The 19,828-nt window shown below is 51.8% G+C and overlaps 2 protein-coding genes across 10 annotated transcripts in view; one reads left to right on the top strand and one right to left on the bottom strand.

The window, feature by feature from the left end:
• The window catches only part of ARSG (arylsulfatase G), a 39,659-nt gene extending 37,952 nt beyond the window's left edge, over positions 1-1,707 (top strand). For all 8 annotated transcript variants that reach the window (XM_052688039.1, XM_052688036.1, XM_052688037.1 and 5 more), the window contains one exon: positions 120-1,707. In XM_052688039.1, the coding sequence (XP_052543999.1) occupies positions 120-454 (335 nt within the window). In that variant the 3' untranslated portion in view covers positions 455-1,707. The remainder of the gene's footprint in view (positions 1-119) is intronic.
• Positions 1,460-19,077, bottom strand: WIPI1 (WD repeat domain, phosphoinositide interacting 1). 2 transcript variants are annotated; one of them, XM_052688044.1, is made up of 13 exons: positions 18,956-19,077; positions 18,157-18,239; positions 17,200-17,369; positions 13,877-13,973; positions 9,891-9,988; positions 8,835-8,927; positions 8,462-8,532; positions 7,867-7,974; positions 7,619-7,783; positions 7,334-7,441; positions 5,892-6,013; positions 5,396-5,496; positions 1,460-1,992 (listed from the first exon to the last, which is right to left on the bottom strand). In XM_052688044.1, the coding sequence occupies exons 1-13, from the start codon at positions 19,024-19,026 to the stop codon at positions 1,945-1,947; spliced, it is 1,335 nt and encodes a 444-aa protein (XP_052544004.1). In that variant the 5' UTR covers positions 19,027-19,077; the 3' UTR covers positions 1,460-1,944. The 2 variants fall into 2 exon arrangements, with proteins under 2 accessions (XP_052544004.1, XP_052544005.1); XM_052688045.1 differs by lacking the exons at positions 1,460-1,992; positions 5,396-5,496; positions 5,892-6,013 and adding an exon at positions 6,055-7,174.
• Between the last annotated feature and the right edge of the window lie 751 nt (positions 19,078-19,828).

Genomic DNA, 19,828 nt, shown 5'->3' with positions numbered 1-19,828 from the left:
TCACAGCCCTAGCAAAGGGCTTCCAAAGCCACTATGGTGGCAAAGGGCCGACACGGAGGTGATACCTGGGCAGCGGTGAGCAGCCTGGCACTGCACTGTGTTTCTCTTTTCCTCCCTAGGAGGGGCGAAGGCTTGTGATGGAAGCATTGGGCTAGAAGAGCATCACTGGCCACCGCTCATTTTCAACTTGGATCGCGATATCCAGGAGCAGGAGCCTTTGGACGTGGCATCCAGGGAGTATCAGGCAGTGCTGCCTGCAGTCAGCAGGGCTTATGCCCAGGCCCTGGAGGATATTGCAACAGACAACATCACGTTTGCAGACTACTCCAAGGACCCGTCAGCAGTGCCCTGCTGCAGCACACAGCACAAGGCCTGCCGGTGCCACACAGCCACATCTCACACAGCCTCGCTGCACCAGCGCACGGACAGAAGAGCAACACGGCTTTGTGTGTAAGCAAATCATTGCTCAAGCTGCTTCTCTTCCAATCCTGGTTTCTGTGAATGGGACTGCTGTTCATGCTGGCTGCAGGCTTGAGGTTGGCCCAATGGGCAGGGATGGACGCTGCAGCTCCCCGTGCTCTGCGCCTTGCACAGAGCCTTCCCTCAGCTGTGTGTGAGGGAGCAGAGGGTCCCGTTTGCTGCAGCTCTATGCAGAGCAGCCCTGTCCCCTGGCTGGAGCAGTCACTGCAGCACCTGGTGGCTCTGGGCTTCTTGCAGGGCTACACGTCCCTGACATCTTGCTAGATGGCATGCTTGGTGTGTCCTGCAGCTGCTGTGCACTGCATAGCGGAGGCCAGAGATTGTCTTGGGAGAAGTATCTGAGTCCTGATATTTTGAAAGGCATAAACAGGTGTGCAATGCAGAACTGGAGGAACTGCTCCCTGTCAACTGTGTATATGCATCTTCTAGGGAGCTCAGAGAGAGGGTCCCAAGGTGTCCAGGCAGCCCAGTGCTGCAGGCAGACTCAGCTCCTGCCATCCCCGATGCGATGCTGCAGGGCTGGGCGAGGCTCTTGTGGGACATTTGTGGGCACATGCAAAAGCCTGAGGAGCTGCAGAGGCAAAACTGAAGTTGCAACTGAAACTCAGAAACCACCAGGATTTCCCAGCAACTGAGTGAGGGTTTTCTGAAACACATTTGGACTCCAAATTACGCACCCAGGTCTTTCTTTGGACAAGCCGTAAGTGGCTTGTCTCAAGCAAAGCAAGGTGTTACACCAGCCACTGGGAGTTGTAATTACGGGCAGCACTGCTGAAATTAGAGGGGCTGCCCAACCGTTTGCAATTAGCACTGGCCCACAGCCTCCCACAGCAGCACAGTGTGGCTTTGGCTGGGCTGGGTCCGGATGGTGCCGGAGCCACCAACCTCTCAGCAGAGCCCCAAACCCACTTGCTAAAGCTTAATCAAGACTGACATCTTTAGGGCCCCACAAAGAACAGCAGGAGCATGGGCAGCGAGCTGCCAGGGACGGACTGTGACTTTATTCTGTCTTTAGCTGTAGCAAATCGCATCTTTTCTTGTGTCACTGCAAAAATACTTTGCTTGGGTAAAATAGTATGTACTGTACAAAGACATAAGTTTAATATATCTTCTTATAAGTACATTTATACACATAAAACAGCATAAATTAGAAACGGGTAAAACAGGTATATAAAATCCTGGTTACATACAGATCTGATTAAATTAGCATTTACAATGTGGTTCTAACATATGGTTTGTTAAATATAGCAACGTGCATACAGTACATGGGCACCCCACCCAGACAAGGATTAAAAACAAGGGGTGAGCAGGACCAGCTATTCACTCACACGTACTCTGCCTAAAAGCAGTGGCCCACCTTGGATTTTTTAGTCATCTTGAAGACTCACGAAGCTGTTCTTCGAGATTCCTGGCTGCTCCAAAGCACTTCCCAGCAGCTGTCCTGCACACGGATGTTTGCTTCCATCATGACCTCTTCGCTTTGCCCGACTGACCTCCACGGCACAAGATTATCTACCAAAATCAAAACAGAACAGCCTTACTTTTCCCAGCAACAGGGTGTGTTTCAAGTTGGTTTTACGTACATGGGAGGAGAAGGGGAGGGATGTCCTGCAGTGTTTTACTTTCCACTCAAAGGCAGATTTGTTAGAGGTTTATTTATTTACTCCCCCCCCACTCCCCAAATTTAAAGCCTTGGGAACTGGAACCAGCTGCCTTGGTGCTGTGTCCTTCCTGGGGTGGGCATGGCACTGAGTGCAGCCCTGCTTGCAGGACTGGGGTCACTCTGGGTGAGCTGTGTTTGCCCCACCAGCTCCCCTAGAAGTTCAGCTTTGGCACAGTAGGAGAACGGAACGCAGTGTGCATCGCTGGGGACTGCAGATGGAACTCAGATTGAATTATAGAATTAGAGGATGATTGACTCATTAAGATCAAAAAGGAGCACTACGATCCCCAAGCCCAACCTGCTCCCACCGTGCCCACTGACCACATCCCTCAGTGCCACATCTGCACTGTTCTAGAACCCCTGCAGGGATGGGGACTCCCCCACCTCCCTGGGCAGCTGTGCCAACGTCTGACTACGCTTTCAGATAAGAAGTTGTTCCTAATATCCAACCTGAACAAGGCAAGGCAAAACCAATCCTAGGTATCGCCAAAACCATTTAGTCATAAAGCAGCCAGAGAGAGGAAAGTGGGAGCAGCAAAGACTCTGAAACACTTCACATGAGCTACTGATGTATGAACACATGCCACATGCACCATCTGGCTTCATTCTTACTGAATCCTATGGAGTTTGTTATGTGGAACCTCACAGCCCTGCCCTGTGGTGCCTGCTGAGGCTGAGCAGCCAGCTGTGAACACACACCAACGTTTCTGACACTGCTAGAAGCTTCAGTGACACCAATGAACCTGCAGAGAGGTGGCAACTGCTTGGTGAGAATGGCAGGGACCATCCCAACTGCCTGCAGCCACAGCTGGGCTCGTTCATCCCACGACGCCGTCCAATTGCTCAGTTCAGGGTGCAGTGCTGCTTCCTTGAGCCCATCTGAGGCACAGCATCTTCTCTTCACCTTCTCCTTCAGCCTGCTGTCCATCTCAATAATGCCAGAGTACCTTCTGCAGAAGATCACAGTTACTCCAGAGCTCCTAGGAGACCTGAGAGCATTTAATCCAGCCCATCAGTGTAAGCAAGACACATAGTTGAACTTGCTTAACCTCTTGCTACAGGATACTTCAGCAGGGCTGGCATCATCAACAGCAATAGCCACATTCATTCTTATTGAGGTGTTTTTACAAGCCCTCCTTGTGCTTCTCTCTTCTCTGACCTGTCCCTCCTTCCATTTAATGAAGAAGCAGTTTTCTACCATCAGCCACAGATTGTGCATTAGACCGAAGCTGCATTTCCTTGTTATTAACAGCTGAGCCTCTGAAGTCTTGCTCACCAGAACTTGAGGTCAGGGGAAGGCAAACCATTTCAAAATGGAGAGGATCCGCTGGGTCTCAGCACTGCTGCTCCTCCTCAGAAGTACGTCTGAGTTCAAAGCCGTGCTCGTGGGCTGTGGGTAAATATTCCATTTTGTCACAAGTTTTGAGGTTTTTAAATGTCTTTTTGTTGCACATTGGAAAACAAACAAAACCCTTCCCATGTTTCCGCAAAACAGAACGCTGTCAAAACATTTTTGTTGGATAAGGTCAGTTTTCTTCTCCCTCCTTCTCTGCACAGAAGTGACCGATCCCTGAAACCCCTCTTGGACGAGTCACCAAACTGCTCAGCGCTGAGAAAACAGCGAAGCTGAGTGAAATTCAGAACATCAAAACATCCCAACCAAGTTTCCCTATGCAGCACACAGCGGGAGCCAGCGCCAGCGAGCAGAGCAGATGCAAAACACATCACCGTCAGCAATGGAGGGCAAAGCTGAAGTCCTGACTGTACACACTTTATCTGGAAGCTCCAATTGCGAAGCTGCCGTATCAGGGAGCGTTTCTGGAAAGCTCCTTCCCTCTCACACCGCCTCCTCCCTAACGTTACACATGTAAGTTGCTCCGTCAGGTTAATTACAGCACAGGATTTTGACAGATCAAAGTCCATTTAATAAAACCCCTGCCTGTACAGCAGGGGTTTGGGGCCGGTTTTTACAGCGCAGTCCCAGCAGGCAGGCTCATTCAGGAGCAGCGTGGTTCCTGCTTGCTGGCATTTGCATGGCCCCAAACCACATGCTCAAAGAGCAGGTTCGTCAGAAGGAAGCAAAGGATTTCTCTCTGGCTGTGCTGCTCCTCAGACATTCCTTGCAGCTGCTCTGCGGCCCAAAGGTTTTGACCAGATGGGAGACACTGAAATGTCCTCCTTAGGGGATGGAGAGGGAGAGATAGAAAACTCTCGTGCTCTGTCTGCAACAAGCTGTGGCACAGGTAAAGAGAATCGGCCTGAGATTTATGTGACTTGAAGAGCTGCGTTTAGGCAGAGTTTCAAAGGGAGGCACGAATTAGTCATCTTTTATATAAATAACTCTTTGCATCACTTAATTTGAAAGTGCCTTACAGAGGAGGTCAGCCCCAGCATATGGAACAAATCCTGGGATCCCAATGAAATTTTTACTTCCTCCTTCTTCAGGCAAATCTCCAACAGCAGGATATGTGAAAGTGGAGTAAGGAATTCCAAAGTCTGCCAAGTCTACAGCTTGAAATCCATTACAATATTCTGCTGTATTAATGCATTACTATCATGAAGATGCTGCTGATTACAGCCAGATCACAGCAGTGTAAGCAATATCTGTCCAATTAGGGGTCAAGCATTTAACACAGTAAATGCTTATATAACAGGAAGAAGAGTGGGAGCGACACTGCCAGGCTTAAGTTAGATTTTATAAAGCCAGTATGTTCTTCCAACAGTAACTGAGAAAGTGCCACTTAAAAAAACAAAACAATGGCTTAAAAATCTGTTTTGCTTTGTTTCTTTTTCTGGAAATGAGATATTTCCAGAGGGCTGATGAGGTTCAGGTATGTTCCAGTTGTTTTCCATAAGCTAATACAACTGATTGAAAATCCAACAGGGAAAACTAAGTTTTTATTTCTAAATGATGGCATTGTTCAAATTAAAGCTATTCCTGATAATACTAGAAATCTGAGCAAGGCACAAAGGTCAGGTCTGGATCTGAACTCCGTTCTGCATCTGAACTTCATTCTGCTCATTTGTTCAGGTCTCTCTCTACCTATGAGGCTGATCATCCTTGCCCCATCCCAGCTGCCATGTAGTAGGGGAGTGATGTTCCTGGCACTCTCCCTATACCTGAATTAGTTATTCTAAGCTTCACAGCTAACTGGGACAAGGTCAGGGCAACAGAATTTCTTCTGTCAGAGGTTAATACTTTCTTCTTAGCATTGGGGTTGAATTGCTGTTTTAGGGGTCCCGAATGCTCACAGGAGGAAACTCATTCTCATCGTCGAGACACACTGGTCCAGTTGCAAACTCATGCTCTGGGATAACCTCTCCTCGCAGGGCACCACCATCCTCCGAATAACCTGCAGAAGTGGAAAAGCAAAGCACTGCTGATAAATGAGTGCTATGAGGCTGGAAACAAACAGCTGCAACGCTGTTATCATTGCTTTAACACATCCTGATTTCTCTGGCATTTGGCAGAGCACTTGGGGGCAGCAGAAGGGAAAGGTATCACAATCAACACTACCTATCAGGAGTGGACTGCAGCTGCCTGGCAATGGGCAGAGAGCAGAAAATAACTGACCCATTCCCAATCGAATGAACTGGGTGAGCTGCAGAAGGCCCTGCTGCCCCAGTGCGCCTTGCACATGGACTGTTTATGGTTAGAGTGAACATCTGATTGTTCAGAGACTTCCCACTTTGCTACAGGGGCTGTCTTGCTTTCTTTGCTCCAAGAAAGGGAGGGTGTGGTGCTTACCTGGCATGGTCGAAGTTGAAGGCACTGTACTTTGTCTGGCTACAGTTGCTGCATAAGATTGAGGTAATGGAGGCTGAAGGTCATTTTCTTTGTTCTCCTCCATTTTTCCTGAGCTGAGCAGACTGATTGTACAGGAGCAAAAGAGGGAAGAAGAGTTAGTTCTGATCCCATTCAGCACTAGCTGAGACACACATTTGCACTCGTGTCTCCTTGAGGCACATCACCCAACTGAAGAGCTGGAAGATGCCCAGGCTAATGCCAAGTAGGGACTGGAACTAGATGGTCTGTAAAGGTGCCTTGTATCCCAAACCATCCTACAGTTCTATGATTTGTAACACTGCATCGAAACTTTGACTGCAGCCCTAACAGCGCTGCAGAAGAGGAGATCATTGTGCTCTCCAAATGAAGCAGGGGGATGCAGAAGATAGGGAAAGCAGTACTTCAGCTAGAGGACAATGCTGGCATGAGAATAGAAGGGAACAGATTGACCACAAAAGCTTTAGGTTACAAAGGCAAACAGTGTTTCTAATCATGGAGGGGGCTCTAAAGGACTTCCAACAGGAGTGGACTAGATGGGAAAAGCAGTGCTGGCTAGTTTCGGACGGAGCCTGAGCAGAGATATAGTATGATGTAATGTAACTCATGACCCAAGGGCCCTTTTCGGTCCTCTGATGCTAAAAGAGGAACCCACATACAACGCAGGGCTGCCAGCTCCGGACAGCAACAGCACAATGGGAGCACGGGAGGGGGGTCAGCAGTGTCTGAAGGAGTTGGGAGGCCGGCGGCCGGAGCACGCTGGACAGCGCAGCTTTGAAGCGCTTTTGTTTTGCGGCTTTTAGAAATCTGTTGGCATTTTCCTGGCTGCCAGCCACGTCCTGGCTTCCAACGCATGTTACATCGCACCCCACCCCAAAGGCTTCACATCTGGAGCCAAGCAGCCCAGATGCGGGGTTCCGTGCTTAATCAAATTGGCATACAAACGGAACGGCAGCACGGAAGGCTCTGCTGAGGCGCTGCGTGCCTGCAGGCGTGCGTGTGTGTGAGGTTTTGTTGACGGAAGCTCCCAGAGCTGCTCCACACGATCGCGGCCCCACAATTGGCTCTGAGAACCCGCCGATGCCTGGGAGAGGTGCTGTGCTCTCTGCCACCCTCGGGTCTGATGGAGGCATCTCCTCCAGCCCACCTCTGCCATCTAGGCTACGTCCCGCAGCTGCCTGAGATGTGCCTGCTTTCTTCTGCACGTTGCCCCACGTCCCTGCCACTGACGCAGCCTTCACAGATGTCTGCTAGATCAAGCAGCTAAAATCACAACGCAGTTCCAATGTTCTTGCTCCTACAATTCCATTTTGTGCTTGCAGGTAAAATTTCCCCTTCTTAGTTTTTAAGGATCAGCATTTATCTCAAATGTGTAGGGAACATCAATGCGCTGGAGGGGCATTTACCTGTGTTTCTGAATTAGGACACACTCTCCTCCATCTTGTGGGTCCAAGTTGTAGATATAGAGATGTCCATCAGATGTAGTCACCAGCAGTCGGGGCAGCTTCTGAATCCTAAGGAGAAAAGCATCACGAGTTCAAACACAACAGCTGCATGCACACGCTGGCAGCAAACATAGCCTGTGTGCTCTGCAGGGTGCAAGGTGACAGGCACAGCAGTGGACGTAAGCATCCATAGCTGTGTCTGCCTGAAGGCTGGTGTGGCAGTGGGACACAGATGTCAGTACGTACGTGGAGAGGGCACAGATGTTCCTTTGTCCAGAGATGTTGAGGCGGACAGTGGCAAAGGCTCGATCTTGGTTCATCATGCCCGACACCTGGGCAGGGAGGTAGTTGGTGGCAGCCTGGAACATTTTTCCCATGTACCCACTCCAGGTTGGTGGCTCTTCTGGCCGGCTGAGGGGAGACAAACAGGGCTGTACAGGCAGATGTCCAAAATGGACACTCCTGGAGCAGGTTAGCTCAGGTTACTCCCTCACCTGTCAGTGAGATGCTCCAGTTTAAAGATGTGCACTGTCTCTGTGTTACTCGAAGCACACAGGAACTGGGAATCCATGCTGAACACCAGAGAGCTGATATTCACATACCTAGGGCCAAGCACAGACCATTCACTACTTGGCACCCCACTGCATGGGAACTGCAAGGTATTGCTCACAGAGGATAGTGAGAGAGAAGACCCAGCCCACCCCTGCCATCAAGACTTGGGCTCTGTGCAAGTGGCTTAGCAGTTTCAAAACACCTCCTTTGAGAAGAATTAGGATGATAGCTCTGAAGACTTCATTATTTCAAGTAAGAAACAAAAAATGGACAGAGAAGATGGACTGAATCCACCTCTGTTCTCTGTGATTGCTCTGTTCTGTGACACACTGAATGGAATTGCTAAGCTTGCTGGAGGCAGCTGGGTGCAGCTCGGCTGTCTGGCACAATGACATTTCTATCTGATATGCTCACTCTTGTTTTCTTTCTGCAAAAGATGCCAAAGCTGCCAGGATCTGACGGTGCTCTGTCCCTGTGTTTACATTTCTGCTCCAGGAGCCCTCTGTGTACTTGTCACTGATAGAAGCATGAACTGACCTTTTCATCCCTCGACGGAATTCATAGAGCTTTTGCCCACCAGGAATGGAAAATACACGAATGACTGTGCCCTGCAAAAAATGCAGATGGAAAGATCACACAGGAGCAGGGCAAAGAGCACAAGACCTGACACACCAAGGAAACTCAGAACGTGTAGAGGCTCTGTTTGTCAGCCTTGGGTCAATATTGGCACAATATGTTGTCCTTCTATAAGTCAGTTACCTGAGTGCCCCTTCCTGGGAAGCTGTGTTTAAAAAGGGGCCGCCCCAACATCCCCCTGTCCCTCCATTCCATGCTCCAAGGCTGGCTGTGCTCCTCTGCCAGCCACGGGCTGGCAGTGGCAAGGAGGTTGCTCCCAGCAGTGCTCACTCACTTTTTCAGAAGCACTCGCCAGCTTCGACCCGGTGGAGTTGAAGGTTAGGGCAGCCAGAGGCCCATCGTGGGCAGCAATCGTGCAGGCTGTTTTCTGTAGGACAGAGGGTGATGTGAGAGTAAAGTGACACACTGCTTCTCAAACTGCGTAAGCACAGGGCGTTCTTGCCTCATGCCCTAGGCAGAACTGCCCATGTGTATTCAAAGGACTGTGCTGCACTTCTGGTATCCCTCCAACAGTCCCTGCCCTGCCTCGAGCTCACTCTCCACCTGCTACAGGCACTGTGCTTATCAAAAGCTCCTCCTGGGCACAGATGTCCTCAGCTCCTTGCCCCTCAAGCAGGCTGCAGGCTCGCAGCCGTGCCTCCAAAGCCTGGCATTTCTTTGTGCCTTGGCTCTACACACTGTGGCTGTACAGCAGATACTGCTGTGGCCCCACCGCCTGTGGGGAGCCCTGGCTCCTGCTAGCATTTCCCCACAGCAGCAGTGTGTTTTCCCCATATGTGCTCTGCTCTCCTCTGCTGTAGATCTCCAGCTCCTGCTGCACGTACAGAGCAGCAGCCTTATGTAATCCAAAACCCTGGCATAAACCGCAGATAAGCACAACCCTGCTCCTAACCAGGGGCAAATTTCCTGAGGACGATGTGAGCACCTCGTCCTCCACACGGCTCGGGGTTCAGCATCCCTTGCAGCCTGTGGCACGGCAAAGCAGCTGCCCACATCCTACGCCTGGAGCAGCTCCAAGCTCTATGAGCCACCCAGCTCACATCACTCCTTCTGGGCGTGAAGCTGAAGCTCGCTGAGCCCTGTCTGTGCCAACCTCGAGCATGGGTCACTATCCAGTACTGGGAAATGGATGTTCTGATCTCAAAGAGGCTGTCTGCTTTGTGCGACGTCCAGGCAAAGGGGATAGGGAATGTGCCTGCCCCAGGCAAACATTCCTTGCAGCGCAGCAGAGTGCATTTATTCATCTTTCCCCAAGGCCCTGTTGGCTCTGCTGTGGTTCTGTTTGTTTTCAGTCCCTGCCGGTATCCAAATGGGCGAGCTTCACACTTACCAAAGTATTTCCGTCGTAAAGTGCGATCTCTCCGCTGGTTGCGCTGCCGGGATAAGCCAAGTAGGAGTTGGCGTGGTTGATCGAGAGAGCGCACAGACCTGGCAGGGCAAGAAGGACACAGCTGAGGTTGTTTGCTGGTGGAGCAAAGAAAGCAGAAACGTGGCCATGGACACCGCAGGGGTTCGGGTGCTGTCACATTTTGGGATGGTGTCCGGTACCGGCTGTGCGCCAGCTGGATGCTGGCAACGCCTCAGCCGTGGGGACACCTGCTGGTACGGGACAGTATGGCTCCTGCACCCCGCCACGGCCTCCCCAAACCCTGACCTGAGAGAGCCCCTGTCCTGCTGAAGCTCTTCCCTTCTTCTCCTTAATCATCTCCTTTGAGAAGGCAAGAATGTAGGGACCAAAGGATCGTTGGTCTCAGGGCTAACAGGGCTCCTGTCCCGGCATATCTGGACAACTGCAGATGTAAGGAGGGCTAAGAGCACAGCTGGAGCTCTGAGCTGCAGCCATGGGGCTGGGCACTGCCACTTCCTTCCCTGATAGGAAAAGGGAAGCAGAGGGAGATAAAGCAAATGCCACAGTTGTGCAGGGAGGTTCTGGAAGATGAGGAACTTGAGCTGAGCTGAATTTTACCCACACGAGGATTTCTTCCCTTTAACAAGCATCTGTTTTTACGCCAACATGAGAATAAAGTCTCCCAAACATCCCCTTTCAAGTGAGCAGGAATTGCAGGAAACAACAGGGATGGATGAGTGTGTGTGTAGGGCTGTCCATCCGCCTGTCCCCCCGGTGACCCAGGAACGGAGCACCTCTTCCTGCCTCTCATTTCTGCTGCTGGCTGAGGATCATCGCAATGGATCATGTCACACATAGCAATGGATCTCACTTGCTTCCTGCCCCGTGTCTGCGTGCTCCCAGTCATCCCAGCACTCAGCCGGGGGCTCAGCACGACCCCAGCTTCCTGGCTGCCACCCAGGGGTCCCACGTCCCCCACGTGGGGAGGAAGCTGCAGGGTTAAAGGCTGCAGGGCTGTGCTCCTCACTGCCCAAACAGGACACACGCACACAGGCACAAATGCGCACGGACACGCGCACGGACATTGCAAGCTGTCATGTCAGGACACTGCTCTGGCCCCGGCCCAGCAGTAGGGAAGAATCAGCTGAAGATCTTGTTTTAGGTCATTGTTTATAACTAAACAAAGAGACCGCAGCACAGCCAGGAGCTTCAGGATGGGCCAGAGGCCCCTGAGGTCCACTCCCTATCAATGAGAAGCATTTACATCGTGCCAAGGACTGTGTGCGCGGCAGGGAAGTGGAGCAGAGGCAGCAGAGGTGATGGCACCCAAGAAAGGCAGGCTAGGGGAACGCAGACAGCTCTGAGACTGCTGAAAAGAGCAATTGTGTGTCTGAGGAGGGTCTTCCTCAGCCCAGACAGCACCGGGGGTCGGTGTAACTCCTTCTAGTGAGGGCCTAGGGAAGGCTGAAGTTCAACAAAGCAAGCTCTGAGCCGGCCGGTGTGAGTCACCCTCTTCCTCTGCTATGCGCCTGTCTGGGAGAAGCAAATGGGAAACCAGGCCAGGGGAAAACACAGATGTGAGTGTACTGAGCTGACCTCAGGGACGTACAAAGAACACAGAGCACAAGCCATACGGCAGCCTTTGAAAATGCTCTTCTGGTCCTGGCACCTGGCAGCCTAGCAAGGGTCAGTGGGCATGGCTCAGTACAGCATCTCTGTAGCTGCCACATCACAGGGGGCTTCCTCTTGTAGCGTGGAGAAACACCTACAGCATGGGAGAAATTTGGTTTTGCTGCCAGGGCAGCAAGTCCAGTGGGGTCTCGGAGTTCAAGGGAATCACCTCAAGTATTTTCCAAAGCTGCAGTTGTTTCCTCAGATCAGCCCTCACAGTGTCTACATGTCTGCATGTGTCTGCATGTCTACAAGCACAACAACCCCAGTGCATATCCTGCCTCTGACACGAGTCACCGCACAGCCTCCCTGGGGCTCTCCTGCCCTCCCTGGAGCAGTTTGGTCTGGGACTCCCAGAGGACAAGAGCCACCAGTGCTCTCCTGAACAGCAAGCATGCTGATGGTGACAGACAGCCCCGCTCTGCAGAGCCGTGCTTCCCAGGGGCTTTGCTTCACGCACGAGCAATCAGCCTGGCTCGTGTGCTTGCCTGGAGCTGAAAGCTCACAACTAAGCAGTGTGGTTTCCTCTCAGGAGAGAAATTCACTCCTTATTTGAGCATGCATGAAAAACAACAGACTCGCCCACCCCGGGCATTTTCCTCTCCTGCATGGAGGAGGCTGGCCAGACATTACCGAGCGGCAGCCCGCGGCGCGTGCGATCATCCTGGAAAGGCTGCGCGCATCGCCCCGCAGGAAGCATCGCTTCTCCTGGCATGTGTGTGCGAGGGGAGCCCGAGGTCACTGCACTTCCCTCAGCCGTGTGACAGCAGCATGGGCTGCTCGACCTGCAGTCCCTCCTGTGCGGCCCAAGCCGAAGGAAAGCGATGGGCTGGGAGCTGAGTCCTGCACAGCGCCAGGCAGCCATCCTGCAGTGACTGCCCATGGGTGTGCAGCAGATCCCCAGATCCCTGCTCCGAAAAGGAGCAGTAGGCTGGGCCTGCATTGGCCTCCTGGACACGCTGTCTTTGGGGTCAGGCTTGGGAGCCAAGCAGATGCCGGGGGACAAAGGGAGCACACGTGTCACAGCACTTGTCACTCAGCTCATTTCAATGACAGCTGCTGTGGTGAAAGGGTTTTAGAAAATTAAGCCTGCATGAAGTCCTACGATCCGCAGCAGCCTAGTCCTGTCCCAGTGACTGCTGATTGCTGCTGCTTTTAAACCGTGACCTGATCAGAACAGCTCCAGGCCCGGAATATCCCCTTCCTGCATGCTGCTGCTGGGCTTTCTCAGGAAGGTTTTAAACTTTAATTATATTTGCAGTATTTAGTATGTTTAATCTACGCGAGGAAGCCATCTGTTAAGACCTGAAGTAGGTCAGGGGAGAAGCCAGAACAGCATCCCTTGAAAGCCCAGAAGCCAGGCATGAGCACATCAATAACTTCACAACCAACCGCCCTTGGAAGGCTGCTGCGGTCTGCGACCGGGATGTCACAGCTCCATCCGGCAGCGCTGCCGCGGGCGCTCGGCCAGGCTTCCATGCTCACTGCTAAAAACTCCTCCTCTCCATCAGCAGGATTCACCCCACACTGCAGGGAAAATCTGTTGCGCAGCCACCTGCCCTGCCCTGCGGGTTTCTCCTGCGTGTGGAACAATACCAGGTGGCAGCCCAAGCTCGGGGAACTTCTTGGCAGGGCTGGCTCAGAGGCACTGTGGAATCAGCACTGTGCCTGGCTGTGTTTTCTGTCCCAGGTGCTCTATGCAACACTACTCGCTCTGGGAGCTGCTCTGAGCAGCTAATTGATCACAGGAGCCTGGCAGAGCAGCGTGCCTGTGGTGTGAAGCAGGTCTGCAGGGAGCGCCAAGGTGTGCCTGCCTCCACAGCTGACTCACGCTGGCAGCAGGGAAGCAGGGCCCCTTTGTCCTGAGGGAAAGCACTGGAGGACTCTGACACAGGGCACGCTGAAGGGAGGGGTTGGGAGCCCCACAGGGAGAACATGCAGTTGCCCTGTATATGGAGGGGAGTTTGAAGTCCTGGCCTGCCTTACAGCTTTGGTTTTGTAACAGGGAACAAAGCTGTGCTCCAGCAAGCTGTGAGCCGTGGGTTTCCCTTCCAGGATGGGAAGGGACTGAACTTAACTCAAACCGTGCTGCTGTCTTTGGAGCATTTACTCAGGACAGAGCAGGGTTTCTTCTCTCATCAGCCTGACTGCCTCCATACATCTCCCCAGTGCTGAATTAATCATGCTGCTAAGAATACACGCACCACAGGCTGGTTTGAATTCTAAAACAAATACTGTGGCTATGGAAAGCTCCTGCAGAGCTCACCTCTCCCTTACGCACAGATTCCTTTGCTTACCTGTTGTATTTAGGGGTGTATCCAGGATAGTCTTCAAGAGCTTCATGTCCTTTATGTTATGGATGTAAATTGACTCCTCCAGGCAAACAACCAGCCTCTGCAAGGACACAGGTACAGAGCCTCACCAGCACTGCTCCCATACTTGGCACACTCAAATATTGCTGCTGGAAAAACTCAGCAGGGATTTTGCTGTAATGCTGCAGAAAAATGACCTCTTCTGCTTCTACATCCCCTCCCACTGGACACCCTTTGATTTTGGATGGCTCTGCTTCTGAGAATTGACTGCATCTGGTTTTGCCTTAGAAAGCACATAAAACATGGTAACAACATCTCTGTTACTCTACAAACTGATCTTCCACATCCCTAGCCCTAAGAACACAAAGACAGACCTTGGTTATACCCTTGCCATGGGTCTTGGTTAGCATCTATTTCTACCCTAGCTTCTCTTTGCAGTTCTTTTTACAGCAAACTACGTTTTGATCATGAAGACCAGGAAACAGAGAGGCTGCTAGTCCTGCTTGTTAGCCTGCCTGCAGATGGGATTTCCTGCCCTTGCCCTGACTTTTTCCCAAATTGGAAGCAAGCAATTACGTGGTGGGCCTCCCACTACTGCTAAAGCTAATGTGTCAGCATAAGCAGGCAAGACTGTGCTTCATGTACCCAAAGTTGTGAGGCAGAATTGCTTAAAACTGGGCTAGGAACAGTTTGTTCAGGGATAGTCACAGAGGTTGGTGCTTCACACCTAGTGTTTGCACCATCTTGGCAGACAGGCAGGGTATTTCCAAGCTTATATGCTTGCACCTCTTCTGTTGAACTCATCAGCAACAAACACCCACCCAGCAGGAGGCAGCTGTGGAGTGAGGAGCTGCCAAACCGCAGGCAGGAAAGGCAGAAAGGAAAAAGGAAGCCTAATATTGTCACTTTAGCACTGGGCCATCATTTCTGTGATTGCTTTGCTCTGTGTCTCAGCATGGTCCAGATCTCTATGAGTTTCTGCAGAGGCATTTTACATAGAGGCTTTTTGGGGACCAGGCTTTGGATTTGACTGGAGGGCTGTGCTTTCTGACCCTGGGTATGCACAGCTCCACCTACATTAGTGCCATGTGTCCAGAAGCTCTGAAAACATCCCAATAAAAGTGTGAGGCCAGACTGTGCCCAAGTTCCTATAGCTGAAGCACCCAAATCCATGTACAGGATGTACAGAGCCTCCACCTCCTTAGAAATGAGGCCACTTATTTAGTATCTAAATGTGGAGTTCAGTTACTAACTTGAAAACACCCACATTAGAAAATCTTTGCCTTGCTCCACCATTACTCTCAGATCAAACTCCTTCCCACTTCTATTCCTGCTAACCACAGCATCTGGGGCTGTGTCACAGCCATTTTGCATTTCCAGGAAGACTTTGCCTTTTCTACAGTAACAGCCATCAACTTGCTAGCAGGGACTGTCAGAGTCATATTTATACAGCTGATTTCAGCAAAGCCACCACATACTTTCCCAGAACTGCAGAACGCACTGCTGTTGATGTACAGGTGAAGGGAAATACTCCAGATGACAGTAAAGCAGCAAGCCAGAGCTGTAGCAAGAGATGCTGGTGCTGATGGGGACAAAATCCAGGAAAGCACAAGAGGGGTGGTGGGAGGTGAAGAGGTAAAAGAAGCCTGGGTAAGCTCAGTGGGAGCTGGAGAGGGCTGGTTCTCTGCCTCCTGTGCAGCCCCAGCTGACATCAGTGCAAAACCTGCTGAGATGAGGAATGAGTTTTATCCTCACTGTGCAAAGAGCCTTGCAGAAGGTGCCTGGTGCTGCGAGTGCTGCACAGCATTCAAGGCACTGCATCTGACGTTTCTCTTCAGAACTGAAGTCTGACACAAACCCAGTGGGGTGGCTGAGTTGTATGTCGAGGACTTCAGATGTGTTGGATGTGGATACAGTCAGAAAAAAACTATCCAATGTCTCAAAAAAAATCAGCAGGGTTTTAGCACAGTGACTGAGAATCCAGGGAGACTGCAGGGGAGATTCTGACTGGTCTCACAGCACAGCCTTACTCTCTGCTCTGAGACACACCGTGACCTAGGTTAATGTGTATGTGAGTTATAATGGAGCCTGAAACAAAGAATTCCAGTGGATCAGCAACATCCAAGGGGCTCTCTTGTTTGCACAAGGATTTTTCACAGACAGATCAAGTCAAAACACGCGCTGAGTTCGGTTCCTGTTTTATTTACTACCATTTTCCTGTGTTAACAGCTTATGTGAGATTTGGCCTTATATAGATTTTTAACATCATCTTCATGCAGTCACTGCAGCAGCACACGGGAAATATCCTCGACTTACTTTACTCACATACTTGTCTCCTAGAAATGCTAAGCAGAACCTCCCAGTTTCTTTTTATACATACACATCCATCTGCAATTCAAAGGAAGTTCTTATTTTGCTGGTTTCATCGTAAGCTTAAGTGAAAAAAATCCATTTAGGACAGATTTAATTGTAGTACAGGAACTTCTGGTCAAATACAGCCTTACTGGAAAGTCAACCCTGCATTTCGTTATGGGAGAGCCTTACTGCAGGTCCCACTGTTGCTAAGTGAGGAGAAGCTGATTACATACAATTACCCAGACTGCTTATTTCTTCATCGTAAAATGTCTTTAGCTTCTTATGGCACATACTTTGAAAATAATTATGGATAAAAGAAAGATGATTTTAAATCTTCCAACAGGCTGAGAGCTGCAGGCTACATCAGTTCAGAGGCTAACAGTCTAAAAGCCTCCTTCCAAATGGCCTGAACGTTTTCTACTCCTTTAAAAATAAAACAGTCCCTAGCAGTACTTGAGAAGCAGCCTTTTGCCTCCATCATGGAGTTCACGTTACTCCTGGGTTTTGTTACAAACTCTGACAGTCTCATCTGCACAAAGATGGCAAAGGTGGTCCTGGATTCAGGATGTGGAATCCAGGGGAGGGAGAAAGATGAAGAAAAGGTGTTTGTTTTGTTTTTTTTTGCAGAACTGCACGCTGAGTAGGCCAGAAGGCAAACAACAACAAGCCTTTGTGTAACTGCTAAGAAAACAAGGACTCTGAAGTGGTTATGGCAGATGATACCCACAACCACCCTGCTCCTTTCTCAAAGGTAACCAGGACTGAGGTGGAGCTGGTAGAAGAGAACATGGACCTATCCCTCCAAACCCTCTGCAGAAACACAGTACAAACCCAGGCTGCTGCTACTCTGCTGAACAGCAGGGTGCCAGATGGACTCTGGTCTGTGTAGAGTCAGCACCAGTAAAGAGCCAGAGTGGGACAACTCTGGCTAACCCATTTCCCCAGCTCCTTACCTGACGATTCAGCCGGATAGACAGGATGTTACTGGAATAGCTATAGTTGCAGATCTCTGTCCCTTTCTTGAAGTGGTAGACATTCATTTGCTGTGGCTTGGCATGACTGACCACAACCACAAGGCTGCTGGAGAACAGACGCTCCACGATGTAAACATCTGGGATTTCATCTGGGCACAGAAGGAAAGCAAGACAGTCTTTAGCTTGGTTTATGGTTGGTTTGTTTGCAGTGACAAGTGAAGCTCAATTCGGGAAGAAATGGGGTTAGGCTCAGGGCTAAGAAGTTCAACATCAGCTTCTATTAAAAATTCCTCATAGCAGGCACAAAGCAGGAAGGGCTTAATGAACCCTCTCCTGAAGGCAGAATGCTGTCATGCCCTCCTGGGCAGAGCCCTGCAGCTGTAAGCAATCTTTGGGGTGGGATATAAAAAAGGAAGAGCTCATTCCTATGAAAGGAAGTGAGAGCCAGTTTGGTCAGGGGCCTTTCTAGAGGCAGTGAGTGAATGGCCAGGACTTACCAAGGTAAGGCATGGCTGCGTGTAACTCACTGTCCATTCTGCATGGTGTCTGATTTCTTCTAGCCTTCTTGGGACATGGGAATGCTGACACATTTACTCTTCCCATTGCTGAGGTGAACAGTGGTGTAGTATGTCTTGCAGTGACCGTGTTTGGGCTCTTACGTTGGAAAGGCACCATTACAATGACACTTTTGGACATTTACTTAAATAACTAGGAACTGTGACTGATAGTGGCTCAGGAGTTTTTCCACAGCTGCAGTTGGCTTTAAAGGCTGCCACGCACAGGGCATCAGCCAGAGCTGTTTCTGTCCTGGTAAGTGAGCAGCAGAAATAGATGCCATTGCTGCGAGACCAGTAAGAAGAATCACTCCCTCAAAACAAACCAGATTGCAGTAACATAGCTAAAGCCTGTGCCAACACTCAGGGAGTGGAGACTTACTGCTTTCATGGACCTGGTCCAGTTGCTCCACGGAACTTAAGGAGAAAAGCCTGTATCCAGTTGTGGTTCCAATTGCAAGGGAGCTGCAAAGATAAGACAAAAGCCCACTGGTTTAGATCCAGTAGTGCATTTACAGCAAGGAGTCCCTGCAGATAAAAGGAATGGGTAATTTCATCATACGGCGGTCTGAGAAGGCACAGCGTCCTCTCAGCCAGCCACATATAACAAAGCCAAGCATCCTGCTTTCCATCTGAGGATGCTGCAGCCCGCAAAGCATCCATGTGCAGCAGTGTCACCCATGGGATTCTGTGGCTGCTGGGAGGACAGTCACCCCTCTGCCTGCAGACAGGGCCCACGGGACACACCTGCTGCATTACACAGGGGCTTTCTGAACCCAGGAGTGGCTCTGCCTGTGCTGAGGGTTGCAGGCACGCAGCACAACCGTGCCAAGGGCTGGCTCTGCTCAGACACCAAGCATTAACATCCGTGCCTTTAGCGAGCAGCTGCACGGAATCCCCGTGCTGGCAGCTGAGGGCTCACGTCAGCAGCACTGCGCTGCTCTTTGTTTGGGCACGGGAGGCTGACAGCACCTCCACGGGAATGTCTGCAAACCTGACTGGAGCTTCCAGCCCAGCGGTGCTCGCTCGCTGTGCCACCGGGAACAGCTTTCAGCGCTGGGCTGCGGAGGGGCAGGCCGCAATTCAGAGCCGGGGGAAGCTCTGTTCTCTCTCCCTTCCCCCATTTCCCCCCTCCCCCCCCCCCCGAGGGCCGATCTCGATCACCCCTCCGCCCCGCTTACGTGCAGTCCTGGTTGTAAGAGAAGCAGCTGAGCGCCGCCGGCCCCCCCGGGGCTTCGGCTGCGGCCTCCATGGAGCGGGCGCGGCGGCTCGGCCCGCTCCGGCCCCCGCCGCGCCGCCGCCTCCCCCGCGCCGGCCCCGGTTCCGCGGTGCTGGCGGTTCGAGGCGGTGCCGCTTCCCATTGGTCCGCGGTCTTACCGAGGAACCGCCCTATCGGTTGATTGGCTTGGATTTAGACCTATCGCCGTTGGGAAGACGGGGAGGCTCCGCCCACAGGAGGAGAAGGGCCGGCTGCTATTGGCTGGCGGAGGGAACAGCCGTGCGTGACCACGCGGTGGTGTTATGGTTGCATCAGACGGGGCCCGGCCGCTGCCGGGGGGGGCGCAGCTGGAGGAGCGGCGCCGCTGCCGTCCGGGCTGGGAGGGGAGCGGCTCTGAGCTCAAAAAGGGCGATTCAGGTCTCCCGAAATTTCTCACCGGGAGGGCGATGAGGCGCTGGCGCTGCTGCTCAGAGAAGTGTGGGTGCTCCGTGCCTGGAGGGGCACTGGGCAGTGTGAGCTGCTGGAGGAACGCAGCCCAGGGCGGGCGTAGGAAGTGGGTGGGCTGTGAGAGCCCTTCCAAGCCGGCCGTTCTGCGGTTAGATGGGGATGGTGCAGGGACGGCCGTGGCAGCGTGAGGTGCCTGGGAGGCTCGCGTCGGGTGCTGGGAAGATCGGTCACTGGGGGGGCAGGGCAGGATCGCGGGATCGGCCTCCGGAGCTTTCCGGCTGAGCAAAGCCGAGGTTGACCTGACCTGGGCGGTAATCCTCCTCGTCCCGGAGGCTGTGCCCTGAGTGCTGCGATAAATAAGACAAAGGAGGTGCTGTGCTGGATGGAC

Source organism: Tympanuchus pallidicinctus, unplaced genomic scaffold (genome assembly GCF_026119805.1).
Source record: "Tympanuchus pallidicinctus isolate F22 unplaced genomic scaffold, pur_lepc_1.0 scaffold23, whole genome shotgun sequence".
NCBI lineage: Eukaryota > Metazoa > Chordata > Aves > Galliformes > Phasianidae > Tympanuchus > Tympanuchus pallidicinctus.
This window is presented reverse-complemented; position numbering and strand designations above follow the sequence as displayed.